General features: G+C 41.0%; 2 protein-coding genes and 1 long non-coding RNA gene across 6 annotated transcripts in view; all 3 read right to left on the reverse strand.

The window, feature by feature from the left end:
• LOC311296150 (complement factor H-related protein 1-like) overlaps nt 1-7,728 on the reverse strand; it is a 53,094-nt gene extending 45,366 nt beyond the window's left edge. For 3 of the 4 annotated variants that reach the window (XM_084417819.1, XM_084417818.1, XM_084417820.1), the window contains exons 1-4: nt 7,599-7,728; nt 4,992-5,189; nt 4,743-4,913; nt 967-1,143 (exon numbers count right to left, since the gene is read on the reverse strand). In XM_084417819.1, coding sequence (XP_084273945.1) covers nt 967-1,143; nt 4,743-4,913; nt 4,992-5,189; nt 7,599-7,668 — 616 coding nt within the window. In that variant the 5' untranslated portion in view covers nt 7,669-7,728. Of the gene's footprint in view, nt 1-403; nt 584-723; nt 886-966; nt 1,144-4,742; nt 4,914-4,991; nt 5,190-7,598 lie in introns of all 4 variants that reach the window. The other variant, XM_084417817.1, reaches the window with a different exon arrangement.
• The window catches only part of LOC311296136 (complement factor H-like), a 341,142-nt gene that overhangs the window by 114,944 nt on the left and 210,522 nt on the right, over nt 1-15,676 (reverse strand). The window lies entirely within an intron of this gene.
• On the reverse strand, nt 5,979-7,371 carry LOC311296174. Its single transcript, XR_014628508.1, has 2 exons — nt 6,260-7,371; nt 5,979-6,146 (listed from the first exon to the last, which is right to left on the reverse strand). It is a non-coding gene; the product is annotated as an uncharacterized lncRNA (long non-coding RNA).

Below are 15,676 nucleotides of genomic sequence, written 5' to 3' on the forward strand. Positions count from 1 at the left end.
CTCAATCCTTTTTCTCAGATTAGAACTTTTTTTACAAGAAATTAGTATACTACAATGGCACTAAAACACTCATTTTATTTTGATTCTAGAGAACATTTGATTTGACAAAAAACTGTGTAGCGCAGGATGAGTCATCCAGCATACAGTATACCAGCAAGCCGATAATGTTTATTATTACAATAACATATTAATCTAGTACAGATGGACAAAAAGTACCAAAACTCAAATTATGATTTCACAGGGTTTTTGATTTATTTTATAATTATTGTCGTCACTATGACAAACTTATCTGGGGACTTGATGTTATTCCTCTTGATTGTCAAATACCTTTTCTCTTTTCCCCTCCTATTTTTTATAATAAGAAGTTTTAAAAGACAGTTATCATAACCAATCAAAACCTTACCTTCACATGTTGGTGTTTCTTCCCAAGCTCCATTGCGGCAGAAAACTGTAGTTTCCCTATTCATTAACAATGAGCTCCGACATACATATGTTACGCTAGATCCATGTGCATAAAATTCTTCAGGTTTAGATGTTATGAATGCATTTTCCACCTTTGGAGGAATGTTACAACTGACGTCCACTAAAAAAAAAAAAAATGTTTATGGAAATTCATGAAATTCAGTAAGACTGAGATTAACATCGTCAATAAATAGTGTCTATTTTCCACTATATGCTGTCACTGTTCCTCACAAACATGCAATAAGAGATTGAGAAGCTCACCCTCACAAACTGGTTTCTCCCATGTACCTCTGATACATGTTATGAAGCGTTGAGTTGATATGAACCCTGGATCACATTCCACTTCAGCAGTTCCTCGATCATGAAGGCTTTGCTTTAGTTTTCCATGGTGAACACTGGGAAGAACACCACATTCTTCCTCCCCTGTAAAGACAGAAAACAGGAAGCACATTTCAGTCCACTATCATTCGTCTAACACCTGAGACTGACAATAATAAAACTCACGGATGCACCGAGGTTCTTCAGACCAAGAGCCTTTGCTGCATGTCACTGAATCCCACCAGTTCCCAGTGAAGGGTTTATAACCCGTGTTGCAGGTGTAAAAGATTTCTTCTTCATTGGAGGGGTGGCTGAATATCAACCCGTTTACCACGGATAGATCAGGGCACGATTTCTGCTTTGCTGCGAGGAAACAGTTGAAAAACATAAACATTCTGATCTCATATGTTTTGAGTCGTCATTATCATTATTCATATTAGTATCCCACCCCTATTTCAAAACTGTGAACACAATGTTTTTACATTATTTACAAGTGTAACTGTCATAGGACAGTAAGAGCTGTGCGTGTAAACCTCACTCCCCTGGCCTCAAGAGATGCACTAGCAATTGACACTAGAGGCTGTGGTCTTTAGAGTCCTTGTTAGTGTGTCCGTCTCCCACGCCAGAGTCCCCAGCTCGAATCCAGCAAGGAGCAGATCGAATAGGACCAGTTACACAAGTACAATATAATCTGATATGACCTGTCATGCAGTTCACTATCACTGTTTCACCATCAGCGTATGAAGATTTTTAAACTGGTTCTAAGTTTCCATATTTAATGTTTTCTCGAAGACATTCTGAGAAGTAGAAACGCCACACAACGACACAAACAAGGCATGTACTGGCCATCGGGACTACCGGGAGATTCCCGGTCTGTGTGGGACGGTGCGTGATGTATTTTGTTTTTAAAGGGGTCATATAATGCCATTTTTGTACAAGCTAATATGATTCTTTAGGGTCTAAATTAAAAGTTTGTAATATACTTTAATTAAAAATTCTCATTAGTATTGTAAGAAAACACAAATTTTACCTGGTCAAAAACAGCTCTGTTTTCAGCACGCCGTTTAAGTGCTTTGCTCACCCTGCCCCTCTGTTCTTTGGGCGTTTTGCCACAACAACACACGTGGAGTGTTGCCTTGACAACAGTTGAGGGTATATTTTGAAGAATGGCAGCGGGAGTCTCTGAGGACACATCTGTGCAACCGTATCAATTTGAACCGGAGTCGGAAAACCGGATGTTTCTGAATGGTTGGTTAACGTAATGTCACTTTGATCTATCTTTGTATGTACTGGCAGGGTATAGTGAGATACGAACGCTATGTGTTTACTGATGTATTACGTTAGTTCATTGACAGATTGATGTTACAGCTAATGGTCATGAAAAACTTTTTTTTGTCCGCGATGCGTAACGTTATCTATGCAGTGTTAGGTACAACTGTCAGGGCTGAAGCACTAAAATTTTACTGATCTGTTTAAAAAATAACCAGTCTGTGAGACTATGACAGTCATTAGGCACATAAACAACACATACTCAGATAGGAGCTAATACCTTTTTCAATGTTCTTGTTTATAAAGCAGTCTGGTGAAATGATTCGTGCAAACATGGAATCAATATTTTATTTTTCATTCAGTTCTATGGAACATACTCAGATTTAATAGATTTATTTTTTGACTAATTATCAAAATAATGTTTAGTCATACAAAGCTATTATTACCAGAGCATGTGATCAGAGCAGGTCATTTTACCATTGTTGCCCAGCATGGCTATACCAGCAAACAGAAGTCTACAACTGAGAAATTTCACGTTATTTGAGCGGACTTTGCTTTTCCAGTGCGTGATCGGTACATGATTGGAGTGTTTGGGCTGTTAACGACAGGGCGGAACGCGCAGCGCAAACACGGAGCGGAACATTGAGCAGAGAGCGCAGCAGCGCGCCGACACACACACACACACACACACGGAACGGAGAGCGCGACGCACACACGGAGCGGAAAAGACTCGCTTGTGAAGTTACTATGGCAAGCGGGACGGCATATTTTCGGCCTTTTCAATTGCAGCCGCAACAGGAAGTCATGGTGCGTTCAAGTCATCTCGTATAGATCGTATTTACGAGTTGAACGCACTTGAACGCCACCACAATGTCGTAAATACCAGTGGGGAGTTCGGGATTTTCTTTAAGCCCCGATCTGTACGAGTTGGGGGCGTGTCAGTGATTAACATGGGGGAATACACAATATGTAAAGGTATTTAGCTGTGATATTGTCAGGCTTTTCTATTTACAGAGCAGTTAGCTAATCGCCAACACAGAATATGATAGTCTTATAATATAACAATGCAACATGTAACGATGAGTTGCAGTGGCTTCATAAATTATTTAAAAACATAAAAATACAAAGTACACCTGATGCACATTTCTTTGTTCTTCATTTTCTAGAACAAGAGTTTAATAACCTTACTGTATTTTTGTGTAATTAATAAAGAGAAAGTACTCCGCCATCTTGCTCCGATGAAAGTGACTTGAACGCACATGTCGTTATAAGCGCGACTTCCCACCTCGTACGTACGAACCTCCCAGGAGGACTTGAACGCACCATCATTAAAACGAGGCAAAAAAAGGTGCTGCGTCAATTGCGTTTTTTTTTTTTATGCGTTAAACATCTCAAATTAATCGCAAAGATTGATGCGTTAATTCCCCCAGCCCCAGACACTAACTAAATAGGATTGAGTTTTTCTTTGTTCAATTTGCACACTGAATATGGGTTGGAGCTTTTAATTTTGAACTCTCAAAGTGCACCAGATTGATGAATTTAACATTAAAATGCACAAAATTTTCTTCCAGGCGGGCATGCCCCCGAACCCCCTAGAGGACCCAAAGTCCACCCACCACAGTTTTACTAAAAATATAGATTTTTTTATAGTAAATTGTTTTAATAAATGACAATTTTTTTTTGTCATTTCATCTGTTAACTCTCGCTTGTTCCTACTCACTCATTACATGGCATTAGTGGTTTTAAGGAAAAGGAGTTGGTATGCATATTCAATGGCGGGCAAAGATGGGTGGTGTTTATGATCATTTGTAGTGGGCCAGTATGGGCCAAAATGCCAGGGCCGATTTTTTGTCCCAGTCCAGCCCTGGACACAACTGTGTATATTAAATGCTGAAGTACTTGCACTAGTCAACACTCTCTAGAGATACAGTTAAATGTTTTGGGAAGTGCATATAATAACAATTATTTTCAAGTCAATAAAATCAAAATGAAAAAGACATTAAAGAAAAACAACCAAAAGACGAAGCCGGGGAGTTTCACAAGTATCTTTGTTGGTCTGTCTCTGATACTCTTGTCTGCTTGGGGATCAACAAGTGAATCATTTATCAAAGTCAAAGAGAGGGTTTTCTTACACCAGACCACTCTGTGCATAAGCAATATTTTCACTGTTCGCTTCTTCTTGAATCAAATCATATAAAGTATATTGTGGTGAATTAATCTGTCGGCATTGGAAATGAGTGAGATTGAAGAAGATTCACACGCTTTCAAACTTTTAAACAAATATTTAAAATGTAGTGTATTTTGTTACATTTAATTTGGAGAATCATTCAATCAGAATGAAGTAAAATAAAAATTCTGATCATTTCTATAATAATAATAATAAATAATAATAATAATAATAAATGAAATCAATTATAATAATCATTAATGATACAAAAATCATTGTCGTATGCCTGTCCATTCAGTCTGGGAATTACAGGTGATTTGTACAGGCTGCTCTGGTTCAAACCCAGGACGACATTTATATTGTATTCTTGAATTGATGTTGTATTTTGTATCTCCCACAATCTGCATTTGGGATGTTTGGTGCTGCACACATGTTTACTGTAAACAAATATTAATCATAAATTGGAATTCATATTATGTCATAATAATCCATTTGCATAAACTGTAACATTAATATCAGCCCATACCAGCACACAGTGGTTTTGGTGTCCATCCGTCTCGTGTGCATGTGGCCTCTGCTGACATTTGATCATATCCAGACATGCAATAGTAAGATCTTTTTGCTCCCAATTTCAGATCTCCCCAGAAGCTAGAGAGGTCATACACATGCTGACCATGTGGAACTTCACATCTAATTTCTGAAACAAGATTTACATTATTTAATAAAATGCAGTAAGTTCAGCACTAAATGCAGAAGTTTTTCTCTATAATCTTACCCGCACAAATAGGCTCATAATCCCACTGCCCATTCTCTCGACATGTAAATGATTTGATGGTGTCTTTTTCTTTTTGAAAGATCCTGTGTTTTTTAGCACAGGTGATCTCCACACTTTCTCCAGCTCTGAAAATAGTTTTTCCCTCTGGGTTGATCATTTTTACTCCGAATGTGGTTGACTTAAGCTCACATGTTTCTTCTGTACAAGACATAATTATGTAGAAATAAGGGTAAGAAGAGATGAAACATAACAAATGTGTGAAACTGGATTAGCATGCTTTGTCTTTTGGGGGAAACAAATGATTCTGACAATAAATAAATAATAACAATAAAAAAAAAAATCCTAAAATGGGAAAAGATATTGCTTGCCATAAATAGAGTTGAATAAGTCCCTAATAAGTATAAGCACATTTTCTTTTTTGAGAACTTTTAGATATATTTGCTAAAGTATTATCTGGAAATTAATCAAGCAATTAGAAAGTAGTTATTAGTAAGTAGTTTGTTTTTTTTTTTTTTTTTTTTTTTTAGCTGATTTTGTAGTTACCAAATAATAATGATCAGCAAATGCTGTTGTCTCATGATTTTCCCAAATAAAAAAAAAAATAATAAAAAAAAAAAAAACATCAGCTGGACACTTTCTACAGCATCACAGGAAGAAAAGTAAATCATCTCATTCCATTTTCTCAACTTTTACAAATATTGGTGCGTTGACTCCTTTCATCATTTAGAAAGAAATCAAACTAAGATCAAGCAAATATTTTCTTGAATGCTTTGGAAATATACAATATTAGTTTATTAACTACATACTTGTTTTATTTCAATATTCAGTTTTTGAATTTAAGGTTAATGGCTATCTAATTTAAGAATGTTTCAGTGTGACACTACAGAGTTTTTTTTTTTTTGTTTGCATAATGAAAGCTATATGGATAGAATGATTTTAGTGTTATTTCACATATTAATTGTTTATTATGTAACATTGGTGTATTAACATCACATTCTGGGTTCAGAGTCCAGCCAAATTTAGCACATCTGGGGATTCCCTCTCTAGGTTTGAACCCTGGTGAACATCTGTATTTTAATATGGCATCTTTCTGGTATTCTTGCATTTTCTCAACAACAAAACCATTTGGTATATCTGGTGCTGTGCATGTTATCTCTGTGTGAAAAGCAAGGGAAAGAGGAATAGTTAAATTGGTGCTTTGAATAAAGCTCAGAAATCTGTGATCACTGGGTGAAGATACGAACAAACAAATAAACAGTGGAATGAACCTTTGCACTTTGGAACAGAGTGACTCCATTCGTCCGTCTCTGTGCAGTGAATGTCACTACTTCCGTCTATCTTTTTGTCATTAGATACACACTCAAAGTGAATAACATCACCATAACTTCCCTCCTCTGTAATCTCCCAATCACTTTCCAATCATAGTAACAACAAGCTACAACCCAATTTTCCTCAAAACGAGTTTATAATATAAATTGGTCTCAATGAGCCGGGGGCAGAGAGAAGAGTCTGAAGGGACCGTCTGCCTGAGCTCACAACAGGTTTAGCAAAAGAACGCAAACATCTTTGCTAGAGGACACAGAAGTTTTGCTTAACGCAAGTTAACGCAAACGATTTGAAAAATATTTTTTTTCTCCCATCCTCAATTGTTTCCACCACCATGTCCATTTAGGGCCTTCATACATTTCATACAATATAAAGAGAATAAAAAGCATAAAGCACATTTACCCTTTCTCACAAGTATACAACACTGTTGCTCCAAAAACAAACTCAGATCCTGATATAAGACTAAAATCACCATTTGCTGTGACCCCTGGGTGACTGCATTTTATCTCTGCAGAAATCAAACAACGACACAACTGTGTATATTAAATGCTGAAGTACTTGCACAACTAGTCAACACTCTCTAGAGATACAGTTAAATGTTTTGGGAAGTGCATATAATATAACAATTATTTTCAAATCAATAAAATCAGAATGAAAAAGACATTAAAGAAAAACAACCAAAAGACGAAGCCGAGGAGTTTCACAAGTATCTTTGTTGGTCTGTCTCTGATATTCTTGTCTGCATTGGACATGAGTCTTAAACATGACATTAAACAAACTTTTAAACAAATATTTAAAATGTAGCATCTTTATTTTGTTATGTTTAATTTGGAGAATAATCCAATCAGAATTAAATGAAATCAAAATTCTGATAACTTCTATTATAATAAAAATAAAAATGATAATAATAAATAATAAAAAACATTAAACAGCCCTTTTCTTCATTTTCTCTAGTCATGTAGCACTGATTTAATTTTTTTTTACCTTTCTTCTGAATAGGCAGCCACGTTTTATTGAAAGCCAATTTTGCCAGCAGTGAATCTATACCAGTAAAACCTGGCATGCAGTTCACTTACATTGTTTCAATATTCATAATATGAAGCTTTCCAAACTGGTTCTATGTTTTCATATAATATCCTCTCAAGGACATTCTGAGAAGCACAAACAAACGTTACACAAAGATGTAGTAGTCGACACTCTTTAAAACAACTTAAGGTCATTTAAAAGTGTTGGATGTGTATATAATGCAAATAACATTCTACTAAAAATGATTGAACTCACCTTGACCTTGCACAACAGTAACAGAAAATAGAAAACAGGAAAAGCTGATGAATTGTACAGGAACTCTCATTTTGAACTCTCATTTCACAAATGACTGTAACTTGTTTTCTCACTCTGTTTGTATGATGGGGAATCAAAAAGTGAATCATTTACTAAGTCAAAAGGAGGATTCTTTTATACCAGACCACTTTGTGGATGTGCAGAAGGATATTTTGTTTAAAATCCCCCTGTAGTCAATACTTGTATCCCTTAAAACTCATCTTTGATCACAAAAATGACATAATAATAATAATGTGAATTTTATTTATTTATTTATACCTTAAAATAGCTTGAATGTAACTCTACACCCTTCCTTCATTTGCTTTCAAGTCAAAAAAATCTAATTGAAAATGACATTAAGATGAATAACAATAACATCAAAAATAATAGCTTGCCTTCACTGCGCACAACTAAAGGAAAATCACCAAAAGACAGAAGTTCTCATTTTGAGTTCACATCACAAGTAGCTTTTTTTTTTCATTTGGACAAACCAAAGGACAAGTTACCCTAGACAAGTCAAACTTTGTAAGTCACATTTACGTAACATATAAACAGGAAGCAAGGGATACAGGAAGTTCCAAAATATTTGATGTGTTCACTGCTGTGCTTTACAGGTTAAACCTGTTAGATTTAGATTTTTTTTCACTGACTAGTGTTCTTTTCATTTAAAGAAGAACATTATTACATTAATTAATTAATGATTGTTCATAATACTTATGTTACTAGAACATACATTGAGGTAAAAGAAGAGTTTGACCCTTAAAGTATCAGTATGTGCTAAAAACTAAAAAAACTGTCCAGATTGCCCTCCTTATCTCACACTGAAAAAATAAACAAATGTTTGTCTTTTTTAAACCGTAAAAACTGGATGTCATTTACGGGATCTTACGGTGTGGACTTTTGGTAAACATTGAAATGTTAAACTCAAAGGTCTTTACCTTTATAAGTAAATGGTTGTCATGTGCTGAGTTTGGGCACAATCAATGAATAGGATCAACTTTTTAATTTATTTTTTATTTTTATTTTGTCAGACTAAATATTATTTGAGCCATTTTATGTTCTGTTCAATTTCAATGAGGTTTACATTTTTGGCAATGCTGTTTCCAAAATTTGTGACAAATAATAAAAACCTTGACTTATGTGATTTCATTATATATTCATCAAAATTCATTTGACAAAAAAAAAAAAAAAAAGAAAAGAAGCAAATTTAGCATACAATTAAGCCTCAGTAGGTGCTACAGTAGTAGTTGTAATGACCGAAAAACATACTAAGATCTGAGAAAATTATTTTTTTAGTTTGGTTATATTTCCTTATCATAAATTTGATTACAGGGCCAAAATGGCCATTGTCGTAACAGGGAGTACCGAGAACAAAGGAATGACCTCTGGGCCGGACAGCGCAGGCACTGGCAGGCTTGAGAGCGCTGAGGCCAGTGAGCTAGATGACGCTGTTCTAGGGATGCCGGCTGCATGCACTGACATCAGCGGTGTGTCCTCCAAGCTGGATGCCAGTCTCACTCTCATAGGGACCACCTTAATGGCTTCATGTGCGACGTTCATGGCGACCGGGAACTTTGGTGTGTCGTTCATGATGGCTGGAGGTTCAGGCGTGGCGGCCATCTTGGCTGAAGACCCAGGCGTGGTGGCCATGACATGATGACTGGAGACACTGGTGTGGTAGCCAAGACAAGTGGGGACTCTGGCATGGTGGGTACTGCATGAATGTCGCGTTCCTTCTCCATGACACCCACCTAGTCCAATTAGGATCATGCAAAGGCACTAGGACAGGAAATAACACAAAAGGCCCCACACAACACAGGGAAACACAGGCTGGGATCATGACATCATTTTATTAATTTAATAAATTTATTAAAATAAAATATTTTTTATTAACGAAACAAAAACAGGGAACCAAGGCAAATAAAGAAGCTCAGGATAGGAGCGTGTTACAGCAAACAATGACTGACAAACCACAAGAGAAACACAAGAGCAAGAGAAACAAAGGCTGGGATCATGACAAATACACAACTACTTTAGTTTGGCTGTCAATGGAGGAAGATGCCACATTAATGCTGCCTATTCATTGGTGCTATTGTACATTAGAAATTGGACATGAACAGCCTCTCAAGTTGTACATTAGTCAAGTCACCTTTATTTATATAGCACTTTTTACAATACAGATTGTATCAAAGCAACTTCACAGTGATAACATGAAAATAATACTACAAAGTTTGTTTCTATAAGAAAATTGTGTCATCGTCCACCTTAAGCAAGGCAGATCAATAATATTGTTGAATATTAAATGTTCCTAACTAAGCAAGCCACAAGGCAAGGCAACAGTGTCAAGGAACCAAAACTCCATCAGGAGACAGAATGGAGAAAAAAACCTTGGGAGAACCCAGGCTCAGTCGGGGGGTCAGTTCCCTTTCGTAAAGGGAACTCCCGCTGCATCGATACTCGATACTTTGGGGAATGCCTTCGGCATGAAGCGTCTGAAGTCAACTATGGAACTATCCCAATCTTGATTGGTGCAACGTCACCCGTGACGTCGCATGTGACGGTGATCCGGAAGCTACAAAAGGGTCACAGGAACCAGGAAATGTTAGCTTCTGGTCTTCAGCAAGCGCTCTATGTCATCTTGTCTGTTCTATTTGGTGTTGTCTGTCCCGTGAAAAGAGTATTATTTATGGTGAATAAAAGAGAAGCTATTCAGGCAGTGTGCGTCCCCTTGCCCACGTTATTTAAGCGAGGGTGACACACACTCGCTTTGTGTAGTTTGTCTGGGAGTGGAGCATGCACGAGCGGTGCTCGAGGGCGCTGTCTGTGCAAACTGTTTTCAATGAAAAAGCTCCGCTCCCGTTTGAGCTTGTTCGATCAATTAAATCAGGCTCGCGTTTCCAGTGCATCAGGTCCCGCGTCTGTTGAGGCAGCGCGCCGCTTGTATGCATAGGATTCGCACGTGGGGCTGGCATATGATACTGAGACGGTTGCGACCCTTTCTCAGTGTTTATTAACCAGCTCCACTGGTCTCGCGCACGGTTCGGAAGCCCGCGCTGCGGCTTCTTCCGACCGTGTTAAAGACAGAGCGTTTGATTCGATCAAATAGATCAGGCTCGCGTTTCCAGTGCATCAGGTCCCGCGTCTGTTGAGGCAGCGCGCTACTTGTATGCATGGGATTCGCACGTGGGGCTGGCATATAATACTGAGACGGTTGCGACCCTTTCTCAGTGTTTATTAACCAGCTCCACTGGTCTCGCGCACGGTTCGGAAGCCCGCGCTGCGGCTTCTTCCGACCGTGTTAAAGACACAGCGTTTGATTTATCTGGCTCCGAGGAGTTAGATATTATTTATCAACACTGAATCACGTGGATATGGGGATTCGCCACCCCATATTCCCGTTAGTGAGGAGTTGCTGGAGATTGTAATCTGGGCAGTGGTTCAATTAAATGTTAAATGGCCATATAATAAGCAGGAAGCGACTAAGAAAAATAAAATGAATGAGCGCTTCCTGCAGACCCAGTCACAATCTTCGTGTCAGAGCCTTCCCTTTTTTCACTGATCTCCATACTGAGGTATCGAGATCGTGGAAAAATCCATTTTCATCTCAATTATTTCCCCCCCATGTATATATTTACTCATCCATTAGGGAATCTAATGAAAATGGTTATGAGGTGATGGCTCGGGTTGAGGAATATTTTGCGAAATATTTTCTCCCCGACATTGCGTCACCCCTGATAGCTCAGACACTTCCCTCCAAATCTCGTACATCGAATTTGTTAGGGAAAGCATATATGGCGGTGGGTCGAGCCGGTGCATGCCCACACACAATGGGGTTATTACAGGCATATCTGGCTGACCTCCTCAAGCAGGTGGATGATAACTGGGAGGTCTCACTCAATGGTATTACTGAATTTCATAGAGTAGCTGACTTATCTCTTCGTATTATTAAAGAGACGGTCCGTGCTATTGGCCGTTCTATGGCAGCACTAGTCGTCTCAGAGAGACATTTATGGCTTAATCGCTTGTGGATCGGGGAGAAAGACAGGGCTTTCCTTCTCGATGCTCCCCTTTCACCTTCCGGCCTCTTTGGCGACGCGGCAAGATCCGTTGTCGAGAGGCTTCAGGAGGCAGAGCGACAATCAGCTATCCCCAGTTGTCAGTCCAGGTCTCATGGGGTTGCTGCCAGGGGGCAGCCTCATGGGACAGCCGCCAGCTCCTCATATTTTGAGAAGGTTTCCTCTCGTGCCCCCCCGTATAAGGCTTGGGGCCAGAAGAAACTTTCTCGCACGAAGCACTCCATACCGAAGACAGGTCTGAGGACTGTCTCTCGGGCTAAGATGGCTTCAACTAAGAGGTCTTGTCGTAACACGCAGACCCTTATGGGCATTCCCCCAGGAGAGCGAGTACAGGAGTCTCGCCCCCTTATGCAGCCCTTAGGAAATCGATGTTTGCTTCCCGCCGCCGATGGCGCTTCGGGACACATCGGCTTCCAGCGAACACAAATCGCAGTATCTGCCCAATAACGTTGCGGCCCTGTCGAGTTCGCCGCCTCTCAGGAGGTCTGTAGAGAGCATATTTCGGTTAGTTCCTGCCAGTTAGCTGCTTCAGGTCACCGAAGCCATTTGGAAATTTATAGCCGAGGCCAGTCTCGAGGGACTGGTCCCCATAATGGCATATTTAGACACCCCGAGGGGTCTTCAAAATATATCCTAGGGGGTCCTGCTTACAGTGGAGCTAATATACAAATATTATCTACTAAGGGTGGTTCACATGTCGGCCAGCCCCGAGCAGGGTCGGTTCTTGGAACAGGAAGTCTAGTCCCTCTTAACACAGGAAACCTCAAAGTGGGCTCTTCCTTGGTTACGGGAGCCTGGGTTCTACAGCTGGCACTTCATAGTTCCTATGAGGGGGGGAGTTAGGCCTTATTTTGGATCTCATGGTACTGGATCAACCTCCGAGGGGGTTCAGATTCAAGTTACCGACTGTTAGTCAGATCAGCTCCGAGGACTGGTCTGTCTTGATAGATCCACAAGCTCCTTAACTCCTCTTTCCCTTCTAACCCTATCACAGGAAGTTTCCGAGATCCGCTTTTGGGGGGAAAAGCGCATCAGTTCTGGACTCTTCCAGTCGGCCTAGCCTTATCCCCTCGCACCTTCACTAAATGTATGGACACGCCCTTGCTCCATTGAGACTTCAGGGGGTCCGTATCTTATAGATGACTGGCTCATTTTGGCTCAGTCGAAAAGAACTAGCAATTCAACATCGAGATGTTGTTTTGCGTCATCTGAGGTGTGTGGGGTTGAGACTCAATGTGAAGGAAAGTTCCTTAACTCCTCTTCAGAGGACTACGTCCCTGGGAGTAGAGTGGGACTTAGTCACGATGCGGGCACAATTGTCTCCTGCTCGTATAAATACTATCTTAAACACATTGAAGAGTATTAGGTTAGGCCAGGCTATCACTGTCAAACATTTTCAAGGAGTTTTGGGTCTTATGGCTGCAGCTTCCACGGTAGTACCCTTTGGTCTGCTCCATATGAGGGCCTTGCAGTGGTGGCTCAGGAACAAGGGTTTTTGTCCTCTGGGAAACCCTTTTCGTACGATCAGAGTTACGCGCAGATGCCTTCGTTCTCTTGTCGTATGGAAGAAACCATGGTTCCTGTCTCAGGGCCCGGTTTTGTGAGCACCATGTGAGAGAAAAACTCTGATCACGGATGCGTCCCTAACGGGCTGGGGTACGGTTATGGAGGGCCGTTACACCCGAGGTACTTGGAAAGACCATCATCTCACATTGCATATTAATCGCTTGGAGATGTTGGCCGTATTTTTGCCCTGAGGCACTTCCTTGTAGACCTCAGAGGCCATCATGTTCTTGTTAGGACAGACAATATGTCGGTGGTCTCTTATATCAACTGCCAAGGGAGGATTGAGACCTCGCCCTCTTTGTAGACTGGCGCATCAAATTCTTCTTTGGTCCCAGGACAAATTTCTCTCCATCAGATCTATTTATATTCCTGGGGTTGATAATATGGGAGCAGACATCCTGTCGAGGCAGGGGCTGAGGCCCGGGGAATGGCGGCTCCACCCTGAAGTGGTTGAGCTTATATGGAGAGAGTTTGGCCGGGCGGAGGTTGACCTGTTTCGCTTATCATGAGAACTCTCATTGCCCGCTCTGGTACTCTCTCTCACATCCAGCTCCTTTGGGCTTGGATGCCATGGTACAGATGTGGCCGAGGTCACATCTGTACACTTTTCCCCCGATCGCTCTGCTCCCTGGGGTTCTAGAAAGGGTCAGGAGGTACGGAGTGAGACTACTCCTTGTAGCTCCGTACTGGCAGGCCCGAATTTGGTTTTCGGACCTTATTAGTCTCTTGGAGAGTTCTCCATGGAAAATTCCTATTAGGAGAGATCTTCTGTCTCAGGCTGATGGTACATTATTTCATCCCCGACCAGAGTAATGGAGACTATGGGTCTGGCCCCTGAGGGGGTCACACCCATAATTAGGTTGCCCTTTCCACTGAGGTGGTCAGGACATCCATACTAGAACCCCACTCTACTAGGAACTAAACAATTAAGTTAGGGAGGGCATTGAACCCAGTTTATTACTGCCCACTGGCTTCAGTACTGGTGTTCCATCCCGCTCTCTAACGGGATCTCCTGTTCATGCTTAGGGCCTCTGTGGCGGCCTCAGTGCCCTCCGCAAGCCTCTAAGGGTGTTCTCGAAAGGACGTTCCCACTGAAACTCCATGTTCCTGTAGATTGGAGGATGAATCCTTTTCATCCAGCCTATTGGCATCAGGCTGATGGGTTATCCCTGGCACCCATCATGTCCTGTGGGTGAGGTATACCAATATATATTTGAGATATATAAGTATATATAGGAGAATCTATTGAGTCTGCTTCCTGCTCGTCTTACTCCCTGGAAGAGTGGTGGTGCTGCCCCCTCTTACTTGCTAGCTTGGGAGCCACTCAACGTTATTTTTGCCCGGTACTGAGGTACCTGTAGGCAATGTTAAGATTCTTCGGGTATTCCATCCTCCATCGCATGTGTCGGATGGTCAAGGTCGTAGCCTTTGAGGTTCCTACATTAGGCCTTAGGCTGAGAGGAGTCAGTCCATCTAGTTATGCATCAAGGGTTAGGAGCTATTCCCTTTATTAAGAGTACAGTTGGTTATCTAAAACCACTTATATTTGAAGTACAAGGTGCGCTTTTGCTTTCACCTCTCATCTAATATTTTCTACGGTCTGGGGCTCCCATCCATGAGGTCAGTCGAGCCTCCGGCTCCAGACCTCCCCTTCTTGCACCAAATCTTATGACAAGCTAGTTTGGATCTGCCCTCCACTCATTCTATCGTCCGTGAGTGTGCCAGATGCTTTACACCAGGGCGTTTTCTCTCAGTGTGGCGGCGTGGGTATTTGTTCCCCAAAGTATCGAGTATCGATGCAGCGGGAGTTCCCTTTACGAAAGGGAACGTCTCGGGTTACGTATGTAACCCTCGTTCCCTGAGTAGGGAACGAGACGCTGCATCCCTCGGCCACACTTTTCGCGCCCCTGAGAACGACTTGCTTTGACCAATTAGAAGCTAACATTTCCTGGTTCCTGTGACCCTTTTGTAGCTTCCGGATCACCGTCACATGCGACGTCACGGGTGACGTTGCACCAATCAAGATTGGGATAGTTCCATAGTTGACTTCAGACGCTTCATGCCGAAGGCATTCCCCAAAGTATCGAGTATCGATGCAGCGTCTCGTTCCCTACTCAGGGAACGAGGGTTACATACGTAACCCGAGACGTTCTCCTCTGGCCAATGAGTAAACAGTGTATGATTATGATCCAGGCAGCATTACGTCATATGTCAGAAGTCAGACTGGATTAGGATGGGAAACATTACTGGGAAACTCAGGCTGGCAATATCAACAGTAGCAGTCAGTTTCGGCTGTTGTTCAGCTGAAGTTAGTTCTGTGTCAATTCAGTTCTGTTGTAAAGATCATCAATTATTAAGTTAGTTCATTTTATCTATAAAGCAGTTCTGAAGAAATGA

The sequence above is a fragment of the Rutilus rutilus genome, assembly GCF_951802725.1.
Source record: "Rutilus rutilus genome assembly, chromosome: 8".
Lineage (NCBI taxonomy): Eukaryota > Metazoa > Chordata > Actinopteri > Cypriniformes > Leuciscidae > Rutilus > Rutilus rutilus.